This window comes from Colius striatus (assembly GCF_028858725.1).
Source record: "Colius striatus isolate bColStr4 chromosome 26 unlocalized genomic scaffold, bColStr4.1.hap1 SUPER_26_unloc_1, whole genome shotgun sequence".
Classification (NCBI taxonomy): Eukaryota; Metazoa; Chordata; class Aves; order Coliiformes; family Coliidae; genus Colius; species Colius striatus.
In genome coordinates this window covers 149700-172894 of record NW_026908395.1, presented here as the reverse complement: position 1 = coordinate 172894, position 23195 = coordinate 149700, and the positions used below count along the sequence as shown (strand labels likewise).

Sequence of the window (23195 nt, the reverse complement as noted above, 5' to 3'; positions counted from 1 at the left end):
GGGCCGGGGTCGGCTCCATCCCGTGTCCCCGCGGCACCGCCATCGCTCCCCACAGCCCCGAGATCCCCCCACAGCCCCGAGACCCCTGAGACCCCCCCTCAGCCCAAATCCCCACAGCCCCGAGACCCCCCCGAGCCCTGAGACCCCCCCTCAGTCCTGAGACCCCCCCTCAGCCCAAATCCCCTCAGCCCCGAGACCCCTCCTCAGCCCTGAGACCCCCCTCAGCCCCAAATCCCCTCAGCCCCGAGACCCCCCCTCAGCCCCGAGACCCCCCAGCCCTGAGACCCCTCAGCCGAGACCCTTCCTCAGCTCCGTGACCCCCCCTCAGCCCTGAGACCCCCCCTCAGCCCAAATCCCCTCAGCCCTGAGACCCCCCAGCCCCAAAATGCCCTCAGCCCAAATCCCCTCAGCCCTGAGACCCCTGAGACCCCCCCTCAGCCCCGAGACCCCTCAGCCGAGACCCTTCCTCATCTCCGTGACCCCCCCTCAGCCGCCCCCCCACACGTTAACAGCCCCTCAGGGTGGGATTTTTCCCGCCTTCGCGCTCGGCAGCCAATCAGAACGCGCGGTCCAAGCGCTCCTCCAATCAGCGACGAGTGGGCGGGGCCTCACCCCACAGTCACCACAGAGACCCACGGCCACCTCCCACAGTGCCACGGCCACCTCCCACAGCCCCATGGCCACCCCCCACAGCCCCACGGCCACCTCCCACAGCCCCATGGCCACCCCCCACAGCCCCACGGCCACCTCCGCAGCGCTGGCAGAAGCCACAGGCTTTATTGAACCCGCCACAGCCCCTCCCCACAGGGGGCACCGAGCCCCAGAGCCCCCGGCACCGACACAGGGCCGAGCCCCGAAGAGCAGGAACAGACGGAAACAGGGGAAAGAGGAGGAAAAGGCCAGAAAAAGGGGCAAATGTGGGGGGGAAGGGGGTGTGTGTGTGTCTGTGGCCCCTCAGATGTCCGTGGTGGGGTCCCACAGACCCCCCCGGCCCCCCTTCCCCTCGGGGAAGAGAAGGGCGGGAAAAAAAGGGCGGGAAAAAAGGGCGGGGAAAAAAGGGCGGGGAAAAAAGGGCGGGGAAAGCAGAAAATGGAGGAAAAAAGAGGAAAAGGGAGAAAAAGAAGGAAAAAGGGAGATGTGTGCGTCTGTGGCCCCTCAGATGACCATGCTGGGTGCCCACCACCCCCTGTGACCCCGTTTTCCCCTCAGAGAAGAAAAGGCGGGAAAAAAAAAGGGCGGGAAGAGCGAAAAATGGACAAAAAAAGAGGAAAAAGGGGAAAAAAAGGGAAAATGGAGGAAGAAAGGATGATGTGTGTGTCTGTGGCCCCTCAGATGACCACAGTGTGTGCCCACCACCCCCCGTGTCCCCCTTTTCCCCTCAGAGAAGAAAAGGCGGGAAAAAAAGGGCGGGAAGAGCGAAAAATGGAGAAAAAAGGAGGAAAAGGGGGAAAATGGAGGAAGGAAGGAAGATGAGTGTGTCTGGGGCCCCTCAGACGATCATCTCGAGGTGCCGCGCGTACTCGATGACCTGCGCCGCCAGCTCCGGCGCCGGGATCGGAGCCTCCTCGGGCCGCTGCTGCCGCCGGCTGAAGCCGTAGCAGTTGTTGGGACCCAGCACCCAGCCCCTCTGCGAGAGAAACGGGCGTGAGGAGGCGCCCCGAGGGGCGGGGGGCGCGGGGCCGGGGCGGGGGGCCGGGGCTCCGCACCTTCTTGGCGTAGTCGGCCATTTTCTTGGGCGAGGGGAAGAAGAGGACGCGAGTGGCCTCGGGGAACAGGATCTGCTCGTAGGCCTTCTCCAGGCAGCCGGCGATCTCGTCCCTGCGGAGGCCCAAAGGTCAGCGGGCACCGGGGAGGGGTCCTCCGGGTCGTGGGGGGACATGGAAGGGGAACGGGGGACGTTGGGAGGGAGGTTGGGGAGGTCCTGAGGGATACTGAGGGGGTGAGGGAGGGGCTCAAAGACACTGGGAGGGTCTTGGGGGTTGTCTGAGGGGAATTGGGGGGGTCCTGGGGGGTCTCAGGGCCATTGAGGGGCTGGGGGAGATGGGCAGAAGTGATGTGAAGCAGAGGCGCTGATGGAAGTTGGGGGTCTGAGGGACATCGGGGGGTTCTGGGGGTCTGAGGGACGTTGGGGGGGCTCTGAGGGGAACTGGGGGGCTCTGAGGGGAACTGGGGGGCTCTGAGGGGAGTTGGGGGAGTCCTGTGGGAGTCTGAGGGCCACTGAGGGGCTGGGGGAGATGGGCAGAAGTGATGTGAAGCAGAGGTGCTGATGGAAGTTGGGGGCCTGAGGGACGTTGGGGGGGCTCTGAGGGGAACTGGGGGGGCTCCCACCGGATGGTATCGAGCAGGATGTCGATGAAGAAGGTGTAACTCTCGGCTGGGATGTTCCCTTTGGCCAGAAACACCTTGTTGTAGCTGCCTTCCATCAGGTACTGCACAGACACGGCAAGGGAATCACCCCAAAGCCCTCCCAATGACCCCAAATCCCCCCAAAACCCTCCCAATGACCCCAAATCCCCCCCAAAACCCTCCCAATGACCACAAATCCCCCCAAAACCCTTCCCAAACCCTCCCAAGTTACCCCAAATACCTCCAAATTCCCCCCAAACCCTCCCAATTCTCTCCAAACCCTCCCCAATGTCCCCTAATCCCCCCAAGACCCTCCCAAATCCCCCCTAAACTCTCCCAAAATCCTCCCAAATTCCCCCAAAACCCTTCCCAAACCCTCCCAAGTTACCCCAAATCCCTCTGCATTCCCCCCAAACCCTCCAAATCCTCCCCAATGTCACCCAGACCCTCCCAAATCCTCCCCAACCCCCCTAGACCCTCCCAAATCCCCCCCAGACCCTCCCAAACCCTCCACAAAACCCTGCCAACCCCCCCAGCCCCTCCCAACCCCCCCCAGACCCTCCCACATCCTCCCCAAAACCTTCCCAAATCCCCCCCAGACCCCCTCAATCCCCCCCAGCCCCTCCTAACCGCCCCCCAGACCCTCCCAAATGCCCCCCAAAACCCTGCCACTCCCCCAGGCCCACCCAAATCTTCTCCAAAACCCTGCCAACCCCCCCAGCCCCTCCCAAGTGCCCCCAGACCCTCCCAAGTGCCCCCCAGACCCTTCCCAAACCCTCCCAAATAATCCCAAGTCCCTCTCATTTCCCCCCAAACCCTCCCATCCCCCCAGCCCCTCCCAAATCCCCCCCAGACCCTCCCAACCGCCCCCCAGCCCCTCCCAACCGCCCCCCAGCCCCTCCCAAGTGCCCCCCAGACCCTCCCAAGTGCCCCCCAGACCCTTCCCAAACCCTCCCAAATAATCCCAAGTCCCTCTCATTTCCCCCCAAACCCTCCCATCCCCCCAGCCCCTCCCAAATCCCCCCCAGACCCTCCCAACCGCCCCCCAGCCCCTCCCAACCGCCCCCCAGCCCCTCCCAAGTGCCCCCCAGACCCTCCCAAGTGCCCCCCAGACCCTTCCCAAACCCTCCCAAATAATCCCAAGTCCCTCTCATTTCCCCCCAAACCCTCCCACCCCCCCAGCCCCTCCCCAGTGCCCCCCAGCCCCTCCCAAATCCCCCCCAGACCCTCCTAACCCCCCCATCCCCCCCCAGGCGCCCCGGAGCGCGGAGGGCAGGCTGTGACCTGCTCGAGGGACACGGGGTGCTTGATGTAGACGTTGCTCTGGATGTCCTTGGCCGGCAGCCGCTCCAGCTCCGTGTGGAACTCGGCCACGCGGTTCTGGGACAGCAGGAACAGCAGGTTCAGCCCCAGCAGCTGGTGCTTGTAAGCGGATTCGGGCAGCTCCTCCCTGGGGCAGGGGCAGACAAAGGGCTGTGGGACCCCTCCCCTCGGGGCGAGGCTGGGGAGGGGGCTGGGGCAGCCCCCCGGCGCTCACTTGTAGTCGAAGTAGTAGCACTTGAGCTGGGCCATGTAGCGCTCGAAGGACGGGATGTCCTTCTTCAGGATGCTCCACTGAGCCCCGATCTCCAGGATGTCCCCTGCCAGGGCACACAGGCAGGATTTGGGGGGGTTGGGAGAGATTTGGGGAGGGTTTGGGGGGACTTGGGGAAGTTTTGAGGGGATTTGGGGAGGGTTTGGGGGGATTTGGAGAGGGTTTGGGGGGATTTGGGGAGGGTTTGGGGGGATTTGGGAGAGATTTGGGGAGGTTTGGGAGAGATTTGGGGGATTTGGGGGGCTTGGGAGAGATTTGGGAAGGGTTTGGGGGGATTTGGAGGGATTTGGAGGGGTTGGAGGGGTTTGGGGCGATCTGGTGGGGTTTGGGGAAGGTTTTGGGGGGATTTGGAGAGTTTGACGAGGGTTTGGGGGGACTTGGGGAAGTTTTGGGATGATTTGGGAGGGTTTGGGGGGGATTTGGGGTGATTTAAGGTGACTTAACAGGGGGTGAGGTGATTCTGGGGGGGTTTGGGGTGATTTGGGGGGGTTTCAGGGGGTTTTGGGGTGACTCACGGGCCAGGATGAGCTGTGCCTTGGTGAGTTTGGTGCCCGTGGTGGGTAAGAAGTTGAGGTCGAGCAGAGCGATCTGGGGGGTGTTTTGGGGGTGTTTTGGGGGTGTTTCGGGGGGTGTTTTGGGGGTGTTTCGGGGGTGTTTTGGGGAGGGGGCTGCAGGGTCACCGCAGAGCTCTGGGACCGCCCCTCCCCCACCCGCCCTGACTCATTAAGGTCTCGGGGTTTAATTACAGGGAATTAAAGCTTCCGGGAGGGTGATGGAGCTGCGGCAAAGCTCCTGCCCCCACCCCAGTGACTGGGGGTGCTGCGTCCCATCCCCACCCCCAGAGACCCCCCTCACCCCCCTCCTCACCCTCAGGGCCCCCTGCCACCCCCCTCAGAGCCCCCTCCTCACCTTCCCACCCCCCTCAGGGCCCCCTCCTCACCCTCGCAGCCCCTTCCTCACCCTCAGAGCCCCCCCTCACCCTCAGAGCCCCCTCCTCACCTTCCCAGCCCCCTCCTCACCCTCACGGCCGCCTCGCAGCCCCCTGCTGACCCCCTCAGCGCCCTCCGCCCTCCCCGCCGCGCCCCGCCGCGCACCTTGAGGCGTCCCAGCGCCTCGCCGCACTTGCTGAGGTTGGGGCTCTTGCGGCTCCACTCGCCCTTGAGCTGCTCGTACATCCCGGCCGCCGCCTTCAGCCCCGCGCCGCCGTCCGCCCCGTTCACCACCAGCGCCGCCGCCGCCATGGCCGCCGCCGCCTCCGCACGACACCCGCGCCGCGCTTTGCGGCAGCCACCGGGCCGCGTCGCCATGGCGACCGCGATGAGACTCCAGCCCATTGCCGCGCTTTACGGCAGCCGCCGGGCCGCGTCGCCATGGCGACCGCCGTCAGCCTCCCGCCCATTGCCGCGCTTTACGGCAGAGCCCCGCGTCGCCACGGCGACCGCGTCACGACAGCGATGTGCAGCCTCACGGCCGCGCCTTACGGCAGGGCCCCGCGTCGCCATGGCAACCAGGCGCGGCCATGGGGGTCCCCCACGACCCCCGTCGCGACCCCCCGCGGCACAAACAGCCCCGAGACCACCCCGGGCCGGCATCGGTTCACGTGTTTATTATCTCTGGGGGGGGGGAGGTCCCACGGCCCCCCCGAGCCTCCCCACGCGCGGCCCCTCCCCCCGCCCCCCTCCCCGGTACGAAATTGGGGTTAAAAACAGCCCCCCCCGCCCCTCCCCCACCCCGGGGCTGCGACTAAAAACCGCGGGAGGAAAAGGCCCCACGGACGGGGGAGGGGCCGGGGGTCCCTGAGGTGGGGGGAGGGGAGGAGACGAGTCCCTGGGGTGCGGGGGGGGGGGGAGGGGAGGGACCCCCGAGGGACAAGGGGGGGTGTGGGGGAAGCAGGGGCGGCCCACGGGGTCCCACCAGCCAGTAGCCACCCCCCTGCCCCCAGTGGCCACCCCAGAGGCCGCCCTGGTCGCTTCAGAAGCCCTGGGTGTGACAACAGGCCTCAAGGTGCCGCCAGCTGCCGCCCCCATTATCCACCCCCAGACACTGTCTTGGGCCACGGGGTCCCACCAGCCAGTGGCCACCCCCCTGCCCCCAGTAGCCACCCCAGTAGCCACCCCAGTAGCCACCCAGCTGCTTCAGAAGCCCTGGGTGTGACAACAGGCCTCAAGGTGCCGCCAGCCAGTTGCCGCCCTGCCGCCATCTTGACCCACGAGGCGCCGCCTCCATCGCCGCCCCATCTCGGCCCACGGGGTCCCGGGATCCAGTAGCCACCCCCCTGTCCCCAGTAGCCACCCCAGAGGCCGCCCTGGTCGCTTCAGAAGCCCTGGGTGTGACAACAGGCCTCAAGGTGCCGCCAGCCAGTTGCCGCCCTGCCGCCATCTTGGCCCACGAGGCGCCGCCTCCATTGCTGCCCCATCTCAGCCCATGGGGTCCCAGGATCCAGTGGCCACCCCTTTCCCCCAGTAGCCACCCCCCTGCCCCCAGTAGCCACCCCAGTAGCCACCCCAGCTGCTTCAGAAGCCCTGGGTGTGACAACAGGCCTCAAGGTGCCACCAGCCAGTTGCCGCCCTGCCGCCATCTTGGCCCACGAGGCGCCGCCTCCATCGCCGCCCCATCTCAGCCCACGGGGTCCCGGGATCCAGCAGCCCCCCAGCATCCCCCCAGCATCCCCCCACAGCCCCCGCAGCCCCCCGCAGCCCCCCGCAGCCCCCGCAGCCCCCGCAGCCCCCGCAGCCCCCGGCGCCTCAGAAGCCCCGGATGTGGCAGTAGGCCTCGAGGCTGGCGAAGAGGATGTAGAGCAGCCAGAGGCCGAGGAAGAGCGCGGCCGTGAGCAGCTTGGCCCCGCGCGGGCCGCCCAGCTCGCCGCCGATGTGGGGCCGGCGCCGGTAGAGCAGGACGCTGATGCACACGAAGGCGAAGATGGTGAAGAGCGTGACGGAGAAGGCCAACGTGCCCGTGTGCACCTCGAAGTCCCGGCCCTGCGCCGCCCAGTAGATGGCGGCCACGGACCAGGCCACCCCCAGCCCCAGGAAGACGTTGACGGCGTTGGAACCCGTCACGTTGCCGATGGAGGCGTCGGCGCAGTGATCCTGCAGAGCCGCCACCTTGCTGGCGAACGTGTCTGCGGGGACACGGCCACACGGGGACGGGGTGAGCGTGGGGACAGGGGACGGGAGGTGGGGACGTGGGACGGGAGATTGGGGGACAGGGGACGGGAGGTGAGGGCAGGAACGTGGGGTGGGGACGTGGGGACACGAGGTGGGACAGGGGACAGGAGATTGGGGACAGGGGACGGGAGGTGGGGACGTGGGGACACGAGATGGGGACGTGGGACGGGAGATTGGGGACAGGGGACGGGAGGTGAGGGCAGGAACGTGGGGTGGGGACGTGGGGACACAAGGTGGGACAGGGGACAGGAGATTGGGGACAGGGGACATGAGGTGGGGACGTGGGGACACGGGGACATGGGACGGGAGATTGGGGACAGGGGACGGGAGATAAGGGCAGGAACGTGAGGTGGGGACGTGGGGACATGAGATTGGGGACAGGGGACGGGAGGTAAGGGCAGGAACGTGGGGTGGGGACGTGGGGACATGAGGTGGGGACGTGGGATGGGAGATTGGGACACGAGGTGGGGACGTGGGGATGAGATTGGGGACAAGGGACAGGAGATGGGGATGTGAGATCAGGAGATAAGGGCAGGAACGTGAGATGACATCCCCACATCCCATCCCCCTCCATCCCCCCACGTCCCCCCCAACATCTCCACATCCTCCTGATGTCCCCCCATCTCCACGTCCCCCCATGTCCCCACATGCCCCCCAACATCTCCACGTGCTCCTCATGCCCCTCATCTCCTCACCCCATCCATGTCCTCCCCAACATCTCCATGTGCTCCTGATGTCCCCCCATCCCCACGTCCCCCCCACGTCCCCCCCCATGTCTCCCCCAACATCTCCACGTGCTCCTCATGCCCCTCATCCCCTCACCCCATCCATGTCCCCCCCAACATCTCCACGTGCTCCTGATGTCCCTCCATCCCTCCATCCCCCCCCATCCCCCCAGCATCCCCCGGCCCTCCGCCGTGCTGCCCTGACCGGGGATGGAGGTGCCCAGGGCCACGAAGACGACGGCGTTGACCGAGTCCTTGAGGCCGACGGTGCAGCCGAAGTGCGCGGCCAGGTCGCCGATGAGCGCGGTGAGCAGCCCGATGAGCAGGATGGACACGCCGAAGGCCGCCCAGCCGTTGCAGTAGGCGGTCGGGGGCACGCAGGCGAACAGAACCTTCCAGAACACCGTCAGGAAATGCATCACGTAGTCGAAGCACGAGGGCAGGCGCTCCTCGCGGCCTTCCTCCTCCTCCTCCTCCTCGCCTGCCGCAGGGACGGCGCCGGTCACGGGGCTGGGGGGGCGACGCGGCCCCTGCCCCACGGCCACGGCAAGGTGGCGGGTTGGGTGGTCCCTGGGGTGGCCTCAGGGTGGTGGCCACCAAGCTGGTGGCCCCATGGGTGAGGGTCTTGGTGGCCCCATGGTGATGGACCTCAGGGTGATGGTCTTGGTGGCCCCATGGGTGAGGGTCTTGGTGGCCCCATGGTGATGGACCTCAGGGTGGTGACCCCATGGTGATGGTCTTGGTAGCCCCCATGGTGATGGACCTCAGGGTGGTGGCCACCAAGGTAGTGGTCTTGGTGGCCTCCATGGTGATGGTCTTAGTGGCCTCCATGGGTGATGGTCTTGGTGGCCCCATGGTGATGGACCTCAGGGTGGTGACCACCATGGTGATGGTCTTGGTGGCCCCATGGGTGATGGTCTTGGTGGTCCCCATGGTGGTGGACCTCAGGATGGTGGTCCCCATGTTGATGGCCCCCACAGGTGGTGGCTTTGGTGGTCTCAGCGTGGTGGCCCCGCAGTGATGGGCCCCAGGATGGTGACCCCCAGGGCGATGATCTAAAGCTGATGGCCACCAGGATGGTGACCCCACAGTGCCATCCCCACCACCCCTCCCCACAGCCGGGGGTCCCTGGGGGTCCCTGGCCCACCTGCACTGACGGTGATGGCCTCCAGGAACTGCTCCCGCCACGAGTGGGTCCCGATCACCATCGCCAGGTTGGTTTTCTTGATCAGCTTGTCCACCGTGTTCTGTGGGGGGGACAGGGGGCAGATGGCCACGTCCCCCCTCGTGTGTGTGTGTCCCCACCCGTGTCCCCCCCAGTGTCCCCCCACCCCGGGGTCACCTTGAAGTCGTAGGACTCCTCGATGATGACCTCCAGCCTGCAGTTCTCCCCCAGCACGGGTTTGCCCATCTCGGCGATGCGCTGCGCCTCCTCCTCCTCTGCAGACAGCTTCCGCTCCCCCTCCCCTGGGGACAGGAGCAGCAGCACGAGGAGGAGGAGGAGAGAGGCAGGAGGAGAGGAGGGAGGAAGAAGGGGAAGGGGAAGGGGAAGGGGAAGAGGAAGAGGAAGAGGAAGAGGAAGAAGAAAGAGGAGAAGAAGAAGAAAAAGAGGAAGAAAAAGGAGGAAGAAGAAGAGGAAGGAGAATAAAAAGAGGAAGAAGGAGAAGAAGAAGAAGAAAAGGAAGAGAGAGAAGAAGGACAAAAGGAGAAAAAGGAGGATGAGGAGGAAAGAGGAGGAGCAGGAAGAAAGGAGGAGCAGGAGCAGCAGGAGCAGACCCTACCTTGGGTGAGCAGAAGAGCTGTGGAGAGGGAGGAAGGAGGTGTGAGAGGACACCAGGACGTGGCCACAGTCACCCCCAAATCCTGCCCCCCAGCCCAGCCCCCGGCCGGGCCGTACCCGAGATGCCCCGTTTGAGCCACCGCGGCGGCCCCAGCTCGATGAAGAAATTGTCCTTCTTCTCGTACTCCTCGTCGTCCACGATCTTCACCTGCAGCGTCTTGCTGGGGACGGGGCGAGGGGCACACGGCGTCACCACCACCGTGGGGTCGTCATCACCATCACCATCACCATCACCATCATCACCATCACCATCACGATCGTCACCACCATCCCCATTCATCTCTCCATCCATCCTTCCATCTCTCCAACCATCTCCCCAGCCATCTCTTCATCCAGGCGTCCATCCAATCACCTCCCATCCAACCATCTCTTCATCCCTCGAACCATCCCTCCAGCCACCCCTCCACCCATCCAACCATCCAATCACCCATCTTTCCATCCAGGTGTCCATCCATCCAACCATCCCTCCATCTCTCCGTCCATCCAACAACCTCTCCATCCATCTCTCCATTCATCCATCCCTTCATTCAACCATCTCCCCATCCATCCACCCATCCAACCAACCATCCATCCATCTCCTCATCCATCCAACCAACCATCCATCCCTCCACCTCTCCCTCCATCCAGCCATCTCTCCAACCATCCCTCCACTTCTCCAATATCCATCCAACAACCTCTCCATCCATCTCTCCGTTCATCCATCCCTTCATTCAACCATCTCCCCACCCATCCACTCATCCAACCAACCAACCATCCAACCAACCACCCATCCACCCATCCAACCAACCACCCATCCATCCATCCATCCATCCATCCAACCATCCAACCAACCACCCATCCACCCATCCAACCATCCAACCAACCACCCATCCATCCATCCACTCATCCACCCAACCAACCGTCCAACCAACCACCCATCCATCCATCCATCCAACCAACCAACCATCCATCCAACCACCTCTCCATCTCTTCATCCATCTCTCCAATCATGCCTCCATCCACCCAACCATCCACTCACCCATCTCTCCACCCACCCACCCACCCAAGCACCTCCCCACCCCCGTCCCCCCGCTCTGCCGTCCCCTCCTCACGCCGTCTCGTCGTTCCTGAACTCCAGCTCCCCGCAGGCGTCCTCGTAGTGGACTCCCCGCCCCTGGCCGTGCCCTCCACCGTCCGGTACGGCAGCATCACGGTGCCCCCTGGCCCCGGAGCTCCTCACCACCTTCACCTCCACCGTGCCCTGGCACTCGCTGACGTGCAGCAGCCGGTCCTGGAAGGTGAAGATGCCGGCGTGGTCGTCGTCCAGGATGGTGACGGTGGCCACCAGCGGCGCCACCAGCTTCCCCTTGGGGTGCTCGGCCGAGTCGCTCTCGAACATGCCCTCGGCGTCGCCCACGCGCAGGTTGAGCAGCCGCACGAAGAAGTGCTCGTCCTCCTCGAAGATGTCGTCGTCGATGATGCCGATCTTCAGCTCCTTCTGCGTCTCGCCGGGCTTGAAGATCAGCGTCCCCTCGCTGTACTCGTAGTCGGAGCCGGCCTTGGCCGAGCCGTCCTCGGTCTTGTAGTCCACGTAGAAGGTGTGGTTGGGCTCCAGCCCCTGCTGGCACGTCACCGACAGCGTCACCGAGCCGCAGTTCTCCAGGCAGTGGTACAGGCACGGCTCGAAGAAGATCTTGCTGCACGTGTCCTCCTCGGCCTCCGAGGAGCCGTCCAGCAGCGCCGAGGAGCGCTTGGAGAACTCGGCCACGTGCTTCTTGAGGATGTTGCCGGCGCCCGTCATCATCCTGGTGGCCTGGATGCGGTAGAAGGCGCGGCTCTTCTGCTGGTGCAGCAGCGCGTAGTAGTTGGCCATCTCCACCAGCTGCTCCAGCTCCTTCTCGGGGTGCTTCTGCTTCAGGTCCTTCAGGATCTGGATCACCTCGCGCCGGCTCTCGTCCAGCTCCTTGTCCTCGGCCGGGAGGGCGCCGGCGGCGGCGTCGGGGGGCGGGAAGCCGCCGTCCATCTCGATGTCCTTGGGCAGCTCGGCCTCGGTGCCGATGATGATGCCGCTGCGGGGGTCGGCGCGGTAGCGCTTGTACACGTACTTGTAGAACAGCAGCCGCTTGTCGGCCGCCCAGGCGAACACCACGCACACCGGGAAGAAGACGAGCCGTGAGCAGCGCCTCCCAGACCTTCACCTCGGCCAGGATGAGGTAGAGCCACACGTAGGCGAAGATGCTCCAGGAGGCCGTGACGAAGAAGACGCGCAGGTTGCTTGATGCGGCGGCTCTCGCCCGCCGGGATGACGTACACGCACACCGCGATCACCACGAACATGTTGAAGGCCGCCGAGCCCACGATGGTGCCGGGGCCCAGCTCCCCGGCCTGGAAGTTGTGGCCGCACACCTCGATGACCGAGAGGCAGGATCTCGGGGGCCGAGGAGCCCAGGGCCATGAGCGTCAGGTTGGACACCGTCTCGTTCCAGATGCGCACCGTGCCCACGCTGGTCTCGCCGTTGGCCTTGGTGATGGTGATCTCCTTCTCCTTGGAGGTGATGACCTCGATGGACGCCATGAAGCGGTCGGCGATGATGGACACGCCCAGGAACATGTACATCATGGCCACGAAGTAAACCACGGCGCGGGCCGCCTTGTCGCCCAGGGACGGGTCGTCGGGCTGCCAAACCGGCAGCAGCACGCCGGGCTGGCAGCGGTTGGAGCCCTGGCACGTGCCGTTGGCGGCCTCGGCGCTGCTGCTGCCGGCACAGGGGGGGCTCAGGAGCAGCGCGGCCGCCAGCAGAGCCCGCTGGGGCCGCCGAGAGCGGGGCGCCGGGGGACCCATCGCCGAGGGATTCGCCTCCCACCTGTGGGGCACAGCGGGAACGGGGGTGTGGGGCTGAGACCCACAGACCAGGAACAGGGGATGTGGGGCTGAGACGGGGCTGAGACCCACAGAGGCGGGAACAGGGGGTGTGGGGCTGAGACGGGGCTGAGACCCACAGAGCGGGCACAGAGGGGTGTGGGGCTGAGATGAGGCTGAGACCCACAGAGTGGGAATGGGGGGTGTGGGGCTGAGACCCACAGAATGGGCACAGGGGGCTGTGGGGCTCAGACACACAGATGGGGAACTGGGGTGGGGTTATGGGGCTGAGACCCACAGAGCAGGCACGGGGGGGTTATGAGGCTGAGATGGGGCTGAGGACCCACAGAAGTGGAGCTGGGATGTGGTTATGGGGCTGAGACCCACAGATATGGGGCTGACATGTGGTTATGGGGCTGAGCCTCCCAGAGGTGGGTCTGGAATGTGGTTGTGGATCAGTGCCCTGATGTGGTTATGGGGCTGGAATGGAGCTGAGACCCACAGATATGGGGCTGAGTTGTAGTTATGGGGCTGGGATGTGTCTGGGATGTGTTTCTGGGTCAGTGCCCCTGATGTGGTTATGGGGCTGGGATGGGGTTGTGGGGCTGAGACCCACAGCTGTGGGGCTGGATGGGGTTGTGGTTCTGAGATGTGGTTGTGGGGCAGGGATGTGGCTGCTGTCGGGCAGGGCTGGCTCTGTGGGGCAGGGCTGTGGGGCAGGGCTGTGGGGCTGGCTCAGTGGGGCCGCGGCTGAAGCTGGTGGTGGGGAGCTGGCTGGTGGGGGGGCGCTGGCTGGGTGGGGGGGGGGCTGGAGCTGGTGGTGGGGGGCTGGAGCCGGTGGGGGGCTGGAGCCGGTGGGGGGGCGCTGGCTGGTGGGGGGGGGGCTGGAGCCGGTGGGGGGGGGCTGGAGCCAGTGGGGGGGGGGGCCCTGGCTGGTGGGGGGGGGGCGGGCGCGTGGGCGAGCGGCGGCTCCTCCCGGGCAACCGCGTCGTTGCCTGGGGCAACCGCGCGCCAGCCGCTATAAAAAGCGCCGGGGGGGGGCGGGGGGAGACCCCCCAAACCCCTCCCCCCACCCCCCCCCGCACACCCCTAAACCCCTCCCCCACCCCCCCCACACTCGGTCGCCCCCCTCGTCGCTTTCGCTCGCCCCGCGGGGGCCGGCGGTGGCCGCGCGGATGAGCGGGGAGGGGGCACAGACGCGACCCCCCAAACCCCCCCAACCCCCCCAGCCCCGCCCCTTCATTAACCCAATTAGTGTAATTAACCCAACAAACCCCCCCGAGACGCAAACGCGCAGGTTTTGGCCCCAAAACAACCCCCGAACGGGCACCGGGGGGGCGCGGGTGGGGTCGGGGGTTCCATCCCATAATTTGCAGCTTTAGGGGGGAAACGGGTGAAATTTGGGGTGAAAAAGGGGGTTTGGAAGGTAAAAATCCCCGAAAATAAAGGAGATGCAGGGAAAGGAGCTGGGGGGGTTCGGGGGGTCTGAGGGAATTGGGGGGATTTGGGGGAAATTTGAGGAGGGTTTTGGGGGAGATTTGATGGAAATTTGGGCAAAATTGGGGGGAAATTTGGGGGGAGATTGAAGGGAAATTTGAAGGAGGTTGGGGGAAATCTGGGAGAAATTTGAGGAGAAATTGGGGAATTTGGGGGGAAAATTGGGGGGATTTGCAGGAAATTTGAGGGAAAATTATTGGAGGTTTGGGGGGAAGTTTGGGGGAAAATTTGAAGGAAGGTGGGGGAAATGTGGGAGAAATTCGAGGAGATAATTGGGGAATTTGGGGGGAAAATCTGAGGGAAATTGGGGGAAAATTGGGGGCGATTTGGGGAAAACTGGAGGGAAATGGGGGGAGATTTGGGGGAAAAATGGGGAGATTTGGGGAAATGTGAGGGGAAATTGGGGGAGATTTGAGGGAAAAAATAGGGGAATGGGAGGGAAATCTGAGGGAGATTTGGGGCAAATCTGAGGGAAATCTGGGGGGAGATTTTAGGGAGAAATCAGGGAAATTTGGGGGAAATCTGAGGGAAATTTTGGGGGAAATCTGAGGGAAATTGGGGCAGTTTGGGGGCGATTTGGGGGCGATTTGGGAGCCAAACCCCTGCCAGCTCCGAGGGACCCCGCGGGGAGGGATTTTGGGGGGATTTGGGGGGGATTTGGGGGGGGCTCAGACCAGGGGGCGAAACTCACCGGGGGGGGGTCGATTTGGGGCAATTTAGGCCGAATTTGGGCCCCCCCAAGCCACCTGTTTCCCTGCGGGGGAGGCAAATCTCATCCCCGCCCCCGCCCCGCGCCCCCCGCCCCAAACCCGCCGTTTTTCGCCCCAGGCCGGTCCGGGGGGTCCCGCGCGCGGGGGGGCTCGGGGGGGTCCCCCGGGGGGGGGGGGGGGGGTTTGGGGTCGCCCCTCGAGCGAATCCTCAGGTGGAGCGACGGGAACCCGGGGTAACGCGGGGGCGAGGGGGGGCGAGAGGGGCCCGGGGGGGCCGTGGCTACCACCCGCCCCCCCCGCTCGCCATACCTGCCCGTGGGCCGCGACCCCCGCCAGGGGCTTCGCGCGAGCCGCCGCCGCCGCTAGTTCTCCATCGCGGGGGGGCGCGGGGCGGGGGGAGGGGGCGGGAGGGGGCGGGGCCAGGGGAGGATGCGAGGGGGGGTGAACCCCCCCCGGGACCCCCAAATCCCCCCCGGGAACCCCAAATCCGCCCCCGGGACCCCCAAATCCGCCCCAAGACCCTCAAATCCCCCCCCGGGACCCCCAAATCCCCCCCGGGACCCCCAAATCCACCCCAGGAGCCTCAAATTCCCCCCCCCGGGACCCCCAAATCACCCCCGGGACCCCCAAATCCCCCCCGGGACCCCCAAATCTGCCCCAGGACCCCTAAAGCCCCTCATGTGATCCTCTAAATCCCCCTCAGGACCCTTAAAGCCCCCCCCAGGACCCCCAAATCCCCCCCAGGACTTCCAAATCCCCTCATGTGACCATCCCAGGACCCCTCAGTCTCCCCAGAGACCCCTAATTCCCCCTCAGGACCCCTAAATAGCCTGCTGTGACCCCCAGGACTCCCCCTCAGACCCCTAAATCCTCTCCTGTGATCCCCAGGACCCCTCAGTCTCCTCCCACCACCCCCCTTCCCCCCAAAACTCCCCCTCAGGACCCCCAGGACCCTTCAATTACCCCCTTTGGACCCCTGAATCCTGCCCTGTGACTCAGAGGACCCTTCAATCACCCCTCAGGACCCATAAAACCCCTCCTGCGACCCCCAGGATCGCCTCAGGACCCCTAAATCTCCTCCTGCCACCCCTTGGACCCCCTAAATCCTCCCTCAGAACCCCTAAATCCCCCTCCCACGACCCCCAAATCCTCCCGCAGGACCCCCCTTCCCCTCCCAAGTGGCCTCCAGTTCACCTGACACACCAAACCGGCTTTGGCCCACCGTTTATTTGGGGTGGGGGGACACACAGAGGACATTGTGGGGCGGGGAGGGGGGGAGGTGCTGTGGGTCTGCCCCACATCTCCCACCCGCCCCCCCTCGGCCCCCCGGCCCTGCCGCCATTTGCCTCATGGCCGCCGTCACTCGGCCGCCGCCGCCACCTTCCGCCGCAGCCGCTCCATCACGCACCGGGCCGTCGCGTCCAGGCCGTGCTGTGGGGCAGGAAGGTGTGGGGTGAAGGGCTCTGTGGGGCAGCCCCACAGCTTCATCCCCTCAGCCCCACGCTTCCCCCTCACGGCTCCATCATGGCCGCCCCGTGAGGCCTTTCCTGCCCAGAACCTCTCCACACAACACCCTGTCACCTCCAGGACAAAATCTGTGGGGTGAAACACTCTGTGGGGTGAGGAATTCTGTGGGGTGAAGGGCTCTGTGGGGCAGCCCCACAGCTTCATCCCCTCAGCCTGTTTCCCCCCATAGCTCCGTCATGGCCGCCCCGTGAGGCCTTTCCTGCCCAGAACCTCTCCTCACAATGCCCTGTCACCTCCAGGACAAAATCCGTGGGGTGAAAGACTCTGTGGGGTGAGGAAATCTGTGGGGTGAAGGGCTCTGTGGGGTGAAGGGCTCTGTGGGGCAGCCCCACAGCTTCATCCCCTCAGCCTGTTTCCCGCCATGGCTCCGTCATGGCCGCCCCGTGAGGCCTTTCCTGCCCAGAACCTCCACGACGAACCGTCGTGTCCAGACCCAAAGTGTGGGGCGCAGGGCTGTGTGGGGCAGCCCCACAGGTCCCACCTGCAGCACGTGGAGCCCCCTGAGGCAGACGACGGCCAGCTCGCGGAGGCCGTCGGCCGTCAGGTCGGTGTAGAGCAGCGCCAGCAGCGGGCTGGGGAAGCGCCGCGTCCAGCACAGGCGGAACCCGCCGGCCGGGCCCGGGACGGACTTGTAGCACAGCAGCTCCTGCGGGCACCAAAACGGTCAGAATCCGCCCCAAAATGGACCTGGGTCTGCCCTGAAATCCACCCCGAGTCTCCTCAAAATGGCGGCTGAGACCTGCCTCAAAATGCTCCTGAAATCCGCCTCAAGGTGCAGCCGGAATCTGCCCCAAAACCCAGCCAAATCAGCCCCAAAATTCACCCGAAACCTCCCCCAAAATCCAGCCAAATCAGCCCCCAAATTCACCCAAAATCTGCCTCAGAATTCACCCAAAATCTCCCCCAAAATCCAGCCAAATCAACCCCCAAATTCATCAGAAAACTGCCTCAAAATTCACCTGAAATCTCCAAAATCCAGTCAAATCAGCCCCAAAATTCACCAGAAAACTGCCTCAAAATTCACCCAAAATCTCCTCAAAAATCCAGCCAAATCAACCCCAAATTCACCATAAAACTGCCTCAAAATTCACCTGAAATCTCCCCCAAAATCTGCCTCAGAATCCACCCAAAATCTCTCCTGTTTTTTCCACAAATTTCATTCAAATTTCCCTCAAATCTCCCCCAAATTTCCCTCATTTTTTCTCTAATCTCCCTCATTTTTTCCCCAATTTTCCCTCAAATCTCCCCCAAATTTCCCTCAGATTTCCCCCAATTTCCCCCAAACCTCCCCATTCTCCCCCATTTTGCCTCAGCTTTTCCCCAAACCTGCCCCGTTCGGTCACCTGCCCGTAGGTGCCGAGCAGAACCTCGGGCCGCCCGTCGAAGTCGATGTCGGTGGCCAGGGCGCACACAACGCTGTCGAAGCGGTCGCTGCCGGGGAGCGCCAGCTGCCGCGCCAGGCCGTTGCTGATGACGTCACTGGTGACGCAACGGCGCCGAAACGGGTGAGGAACGGCAAAACGGGTGAGGAACGGCAAAACGGGTGAGGAACAAACGACAAAACGGGTGAGGAACGGCAAAACGGCACCGAACAAACCAAACGGCGGCGGCGGCCGCGGCCTTACCGGTACACCACGGCGACCTCGATGGCGCTGGCCACCAGCACGTCGTACGCACGGGCTGCGAGGAGGAGGAGGAGGAGGAGGGGGAGGAAGGAGCCGCCCGTCAGGCCGCCATGGCCCGAGCGGCGCCGGCACCGCGGCCTCGGCCTCCGCTTCACCTTCTGCCTCGCCCTCAGCCGCCATCGCGGGGTCCGGGAAGATGAGCACGGAGGAGACGGGGCCGTCGTGCTGGACACTGCAGCTCTGCAGAATGGCTGCGGACGGGGACAACCGGAGGGGTCATCGCTCCGTCCTCAGGCGCTGCCATCTTGAGGTGCCGCCGCCATCTTGTCCCCTCATGATCCCCCTCATAAAACTCATTTTCCCACCTTCCCCCCCAACCAAATTCACCCCAATTCGACCCATTTTTGAGGGGGGGATGGTGGGTTGTCTCTCACCACCACCCTGAGGCATCACCACCACCCTGAGGCCTCGTCGCCACCCTGAGGCCTCGCCGCCATTTTGTCCCCTCACGATCCTGCCTCATAAAACTCATTTTCCCGCCTCTTCCCTCAACCAAATTCCCCCCAGTTGGCCCCATTTTCGGGGGGAGGGGCTGTCCTCACCGCCATCAGCCTGGGCCACCCTGGCCACACGGACGTAGCCGTTCTGGCAGCCGAAGGCCGTGAGGCGCTGGTCGGTGCCCGGCAGGTTGCAGACGTCGAGCCACAGGACGCTGAGGGAGAGGTTTTGGGGGGAAACAGCCGAGATTTGGGACCCCCAGAAGCTTTTTGGCCATCAGACGACTTGGCCAGTGGAGTTTTGGGGTGTCTGAGGGGTCCCAAACCTGCTGGGGAGCTGCTGGAGCTCGGGGAAGAGCTGGGACAGGGGCTGCTCCTCAAACTGGTGGGACGCTGCGTTCTGGGGAGAAACCGGCACAGAGTGGGAAAAGGGGGAAAAGGGGAATAAAGGGGAAAAAGGGGGAATAAAGGGGAATAAAGGGGGATAGAGAGGGAAAAGGGGGAAATAAAGGGGGAAAAAGGGAGGAAAGGGGGAAAAAGGGAGTAAAATGGGGAAAAGGGGGGAAAAGAGAGATAAAGGGGAAAAAAAGGGGGAAAGAGGGGGATAAAGGGGGAAATAAAGAGGGAACAAAGGGGGGGAAAGGGGTGAAAATGGGGAAAGAGGAGAAAAAGCAGAGGAAAATGGGGGAAAAAAAGAGGGAAAATGGGGAATAAAGGTGAAAAAGGGGGAAAAAGGGCAAAAAAGAGGGTAAAATGGGGAAATAAAGGGGAAAAAAGGGGATAAGGGGGGAAAAGGGGGAATAAAGAGGGAACAAAGGGGGAAATGGGGGAATAAAGGGGAAGAAAGGGGGATAAAGGGGTGAAAATGGGGAAAGAGGAGAAAAAGTAGGGGAAAATGGGGGAAAAAAGAGGGAAAATGGGGAAAAGGAGGAAAAGGGAATAAAGGGGAGAAAAGGAGGAAAAAAGGAGAAAAAAAGGAGGAAAAAAGGGATGGAGGAAAAGGAGAGAAAAAGAGATAATAAAGAAGAAAAAAGGGGGAAAAGGAGGAGAAATGGGAAAAAAAGAAGTAAAACGTAGAAAAAGGAGGAAAAAAGGGGAAAAATGGGGGAAAAAGGGGAGTAAAGGGGAAAAATGGGAAAAATGAGGGGGAAAAGGGGAGAAAGGAGGAAAAAGGGGAGAAAATGGAGGAAAGAGGGAGAATAAAGGTGGGAAAATGAGGAAAGGGGAAAAATGGGGGGGAAGGGGGAGAAAAGGAGGAGAAAAGGGGTAAAATGGGGAAAAGGGGGGAATAAGGGGAGGAAAAAGGAGGAAAAGGGGTAGAAAAGGGGGAGAAAAGAGAGAATCAAGGAGGTGAAGTGGGGAAGGAGGAGGAGAGGGGGGGTCCAGGGGGGTGCAGGGGGTGTGAGCCCCCACCTCCCGGTACAGCCGCACGGCCGGGTCGGTGCCAGCTCAGCAGGAACACGGTCTCAGGCCGGGACCCCACGCGGACCCTGCGGGAGGGGGCGTCACACACACCTGGGGGGGCCCAGAGCCCCATGGGGGGGGGTCCCAGAGCTCTGGGGGGGCTCACAGATCCATAGGGGGGTCCCAGAGCTCTGGGGGGGGTCTCACAGCGCCATGGAGGGGTCCCAGAGCTCTGGGGGGGTCTCACAGCCCCATAGGGGGGTCCCAGAGCTCTGGGGGGGGCTCACAGCCCCTGGGGGGGGTCTCAGCACGGGGAGGGGGGTTTGGGGGGCACATACTCAGCGTGGCAGAGCTGGAGGGGGGTGAACTGCAGCTCCAGGTTCAGGCAGCTCTCTGGGGGGAGGGGGCAAAGGGGTGAGACCCCCCCAAAACAGCAGCACAAGGGGTATGGGGGCGGGGGGCAACGCTGGAGGACGTCTCAGAGCTCTATGGGGGGGTCCCAAAACCCATGGGGGGCTCTTAGAGATTGTGGGGGGTCCCAGTGCTCAGTGGGGGGGTCCCACAGTCCCATGTGGGGGTCTCAGTGCCTATGGGGGGGTCTTGGAGCCCTTGGGGGGATCCCAGTGCCAGTGAGGGGGTCTCAGAGCCCATTCTGGGGTGTCCAAGAGCCCATGGGGGGGGTCCTACAGCCCCATGGGGGGGTCTCAGTGCCCGTGGAGGGGTCCCACAGCCCCATGGGGGGGTCTCAGTGCCCATGGGGGGTCCCACAGCCCCATGGGGGGTCTCAGTGCCCATGGGGGGGGTCCCACAGCCCCATGGGGGGGTCTCAGTGCCCATGGGGGGTCCCACAGCCCCATGGGGGGGGTCTCAGTGCCCATGGGGGGGGTCCCACAGCCCCATGGGGGGGGTCTCAGTGCCCATGGGGGGTCCCACAGCCCATGGGGGGGTCTCAGTGCCCATGAGGGGGTCCCACAGCCCATGGGGGGGTCTCAGTGCCCATGAGGGGGTCCCACAGCCCCATGGGGGGGTCTCAGTGCCCGTGGGGGGTCCCACAGCCCGTTTTTGGGGGGTGTCACCCACGTGCCACCGAGTCCAGGTCGTACTCGGAGCCCGGCTCGTAGTCGCAGTAAATGTTGAGGAAGGGGCTGGGCTTGTCCCCGGGGTCCTGCGGGGGGAGGGGACTGGGGCAGCCCCTCCCCCACCCACAGCCAACCCCAGACCCTCCCCCATCCCCCATCCTCCTCCCCCAGCCCCCAAACCCCTCCCCAAGCCCCTTCCTCAGCCCAAACTCCTCCCCAAGCCCCTCCCAAGCCCCTCCCCCACCCCTAACCCAACTCCCAGCATCCTATCCCCCTCCCCAAGCCCCTTCCTCACCCTCCAACCCCCCCCAAATCCCTCCCCAAGACCCTCCCCAGCCCCTCCCCCACCCCAACCCAACTCCCATCCCCCATCCCCCTCCCCAAGCCCCTTCCTCACCCCCAACTCCCCCTCCCCTCCCCCAGCCCCCCCCGGGTACTTTGATGAACGTGACCCCCGACCACGAGCCCTCGCTGCGGCGGCGACTTGGCGAAGGAATCGATGGAAACGATCTCGGCGTCCACTGAGGGGCCCCCAGAGACCCCCAGAGACCCCCAGAGACCCCCAGGTCACTCACTGGGGCTGCTCAGAGCCCCCCCAGGACCCCCCAGAGCCCCCCTCCATGACCTCTGACCCCCCCCAGGACCCCTCCCCATGACCCCTGGTGCCCTGTAACCGCCTCCCCCTGCCCCCCAGGACCCCTCTCCATGACCCCTGACCTCTCCTAACCCCTCCCCACGACCCCTGATCCCCATGACCCCTCCTCACCATCCCCCACAACCCCTCCCCCTGCCCGTGACCCTCCCCATGACGCTTGACCCCTCCTAACCCCTCCCCATGACCCCAATGACCCCTCCCCATGACCCCTGACCCCTTATAACCCCTCCCCATGACTCTCCAAGCCTTGTAACCCCCCTCCCCATGGCCCCACAACCCATCCCCCTGCCCCATGACCCCTCCCAATGACTCCTGACCCCTTATAAACCCTCCCCCTGCCCCCACAACCCCTCCTCCTGCCCTGTAACCCCCTCCCCATGACCCCACGACCCCCTCCCCCTGTCCCCGGTGACCCCTCTCTATGACCCCATGACCCCTCCCCATGACCCTTGACCCCTGTAACCCCCTCCCCATCACCCCACAACCCCTCCTCCTGCCCTGTGACCCCTCCCCATGACCCCACGACCCCTCCCCGTGACCCCTGCCCCCCGTGACCCCTCCCCATGACCCCACAACCCCTCACAACCCCTCCCCATGACCTCTGACCCCTCATAACCCCTCCCCATGCCCCCTCCCCGTGACTCCTGACCCCCGTGACCCCTCCCCATGACCCCACAACCCCTCACAACCCCTCCCCATGACCCCACGACCCCTCCCCCTGCCCCCCGTGACCCCTCCCCGCCGGTACCGGGGATGTATGTGAACTGCATCTCTCTGGCCACGGGCCGCAGCCGCCGCCGCAGCTCCTGGTATCGGAAATGCACGAGCGGCCCCTTGAGAGCCGCGGCCAGGAGCCCCCCGGGCCCGGCCCCGCCGCCCCCCGACAGCGCCGCCAGCCCGTACACGTTGCTCTGAGCCCCGAAGCGGCTGAAGCTGTCCTCGACCAGCGGGCAGCGCCCGGCCATGGCGAGCGGCCGCCGCCGGGGGTCACCGGGGGGGTCACCGGGGGTTACCGGGGGGGTTACCGGGGCCCGGCAGCGCCGCGGGCAGCCCGGGCGGCAGCCGGGGAGGGGGCCTGGAGGGGAGCGGCGCGCTGATGACGTCACCGCAGCGCCGCGGGGGGCGTGGCTGAGGCGGCCGAGGCCGGCGGGTGGGGGCGTGGCCAACGCGAGGGGGCGTGGCCACGGCGGACCCGCGCTGGGGGCGTGGCTTAAACGAAGGGGGGCGTGGTCACCGCGAGATTACTCGCCGGGAGGGGCGTGGCCTCTGTAGGGGGCGTGGTTTAAGGGGAGGGGGGCGTGGCCTGGGCAAGCGCTGAGGCTCCATTGGCACCGCCATGGGGGGGGGGGGGGGGGAAAGGTTTGGGGCAATAAATCCACCCCCGGGGCGGCGATAAAGAGCTGGGGGCAGCTCAGGGGGTAACAGGGACCCCCCAATAAGTCTGGGGAGGGGGCAATAAGGAGCCCCCCAAAGGGGGGTGAAAGGGGAGGGAGTAATGGGGATCCAACCCCTGGGGCAATAAGGACCTTGAAATTAAGGGGGGGGGGGGTACGATGGAGCCCCAGGGGTTTTGGGGAGGGGGGGGTTATGGGGGCAGGACCCCTCCCCCAATTGACCACCCCTTGGTGGGGGGAGTATGTGTGGAGAATCCCCCCAAAGTGGTTTATTGGGTGCAATGGGGGGGGCAGCG

The 23195-nt window shown here is 64.7% G+C and overlaps 3 protein-coding genes across 3 annotated transcripts; all 3 read right to left on the bottom strand.

The window, feature by feature from the left end:
- Positions 1-758: 758 nt before the first annotated feature.
- PSMD8 (proteasome 26S subunit, non-ATPase 8) lies at positions 759-5204 on the bottom strand. The gene is made up of 7 exons (XM_062019622.1): positions 5035-5204; positions 4456-4528; positions 3884-3986; positions 3631-3796; positions 2329-2429; positions 1707-1818; positions 759-1627 (listed from the first exon to the last, which is right to left on the bottom strand). Exons 1-7 carry the CDS (start codon positions 5179-5181, stop codon positions 1490-1492), a joined length of 840 nt encoding a protein of 279 aa, XP_061875606.1. The 5' UTR covers positions 5182-5204; the 3' UTR covers positions 759-1489.
- Positions 5205-6684: 1480 nt separating this feature from the next.
- Positions 6685-12405, bottom strand: SLC8A2 (solute carrier family 8 member A2). Its single transcript, XM_062019615.1, is given in 12 exon segments — positions 6685-7061; positions 8038-8313; positions 8980-9079; positions 9175-9299; positions 9614-9631; positions 9730-9833; positions 10764-10821; positions 10824-10869; positions 10871-11821; positions 11823-11924; positions 11926-12072; positions 12074-12405. Coding segments are annotated over 12 exon segments (2502 nt in total). The 5' UTR covers positions 12272-12405.
- A 3596-nt stretch (positions 12406-16001) lies between these two features.
- KPTN (kaptin, actin binding protein) lies at positions 16002-22593 on the bottom strand. Its single transcript, XM_062019617.1, is given in 14 exon segments — positions 16002-16149; positions 16727-16891; positions 17589-17724; positions 17871-17925; positions 18026-18121; positions 18473-18582; positions 18694-18767; positions 19781-19813; positions 19815-19857; positions 20110-20164; positions 20852-20936; positions 21288-21305; positions 21307-21371; positions 22254-22593. Coding segments are annotated over 14 exon segments (1224 nt in total). The 5' UTR covers positions 22471-22593; the 3' UTR covers positions 16002-16077.
- Positions 22594-23195: the final 602 nt, after the last annotated feature.

Bases quoted from the DNA above. Each gene is read 5' to 3' on its own strand.
- PSMD8 (XM_062019622.1), bottom strand. From the start codon at position 5,181: ATGGCGGCGGCGGCGCTGGTGGTGAACGGGGCGGACGGCGGCGCGGGG. The intron at 4,529-5,034 runs GTGCGCGGCGGG...AACACCCCCCAG, and splicing joins AGGCGCTGGGACGCCTCAAG to ATCGCTCTGCTCGACCTCAA. The intron at 2,430-3,630 runs GTCACAGCCTGC...GTGTCTGTGCAG, and splicing joins ACCCCGTGTCCCTCGAGCAG to TACCTGATGGAAGGCAGCTA.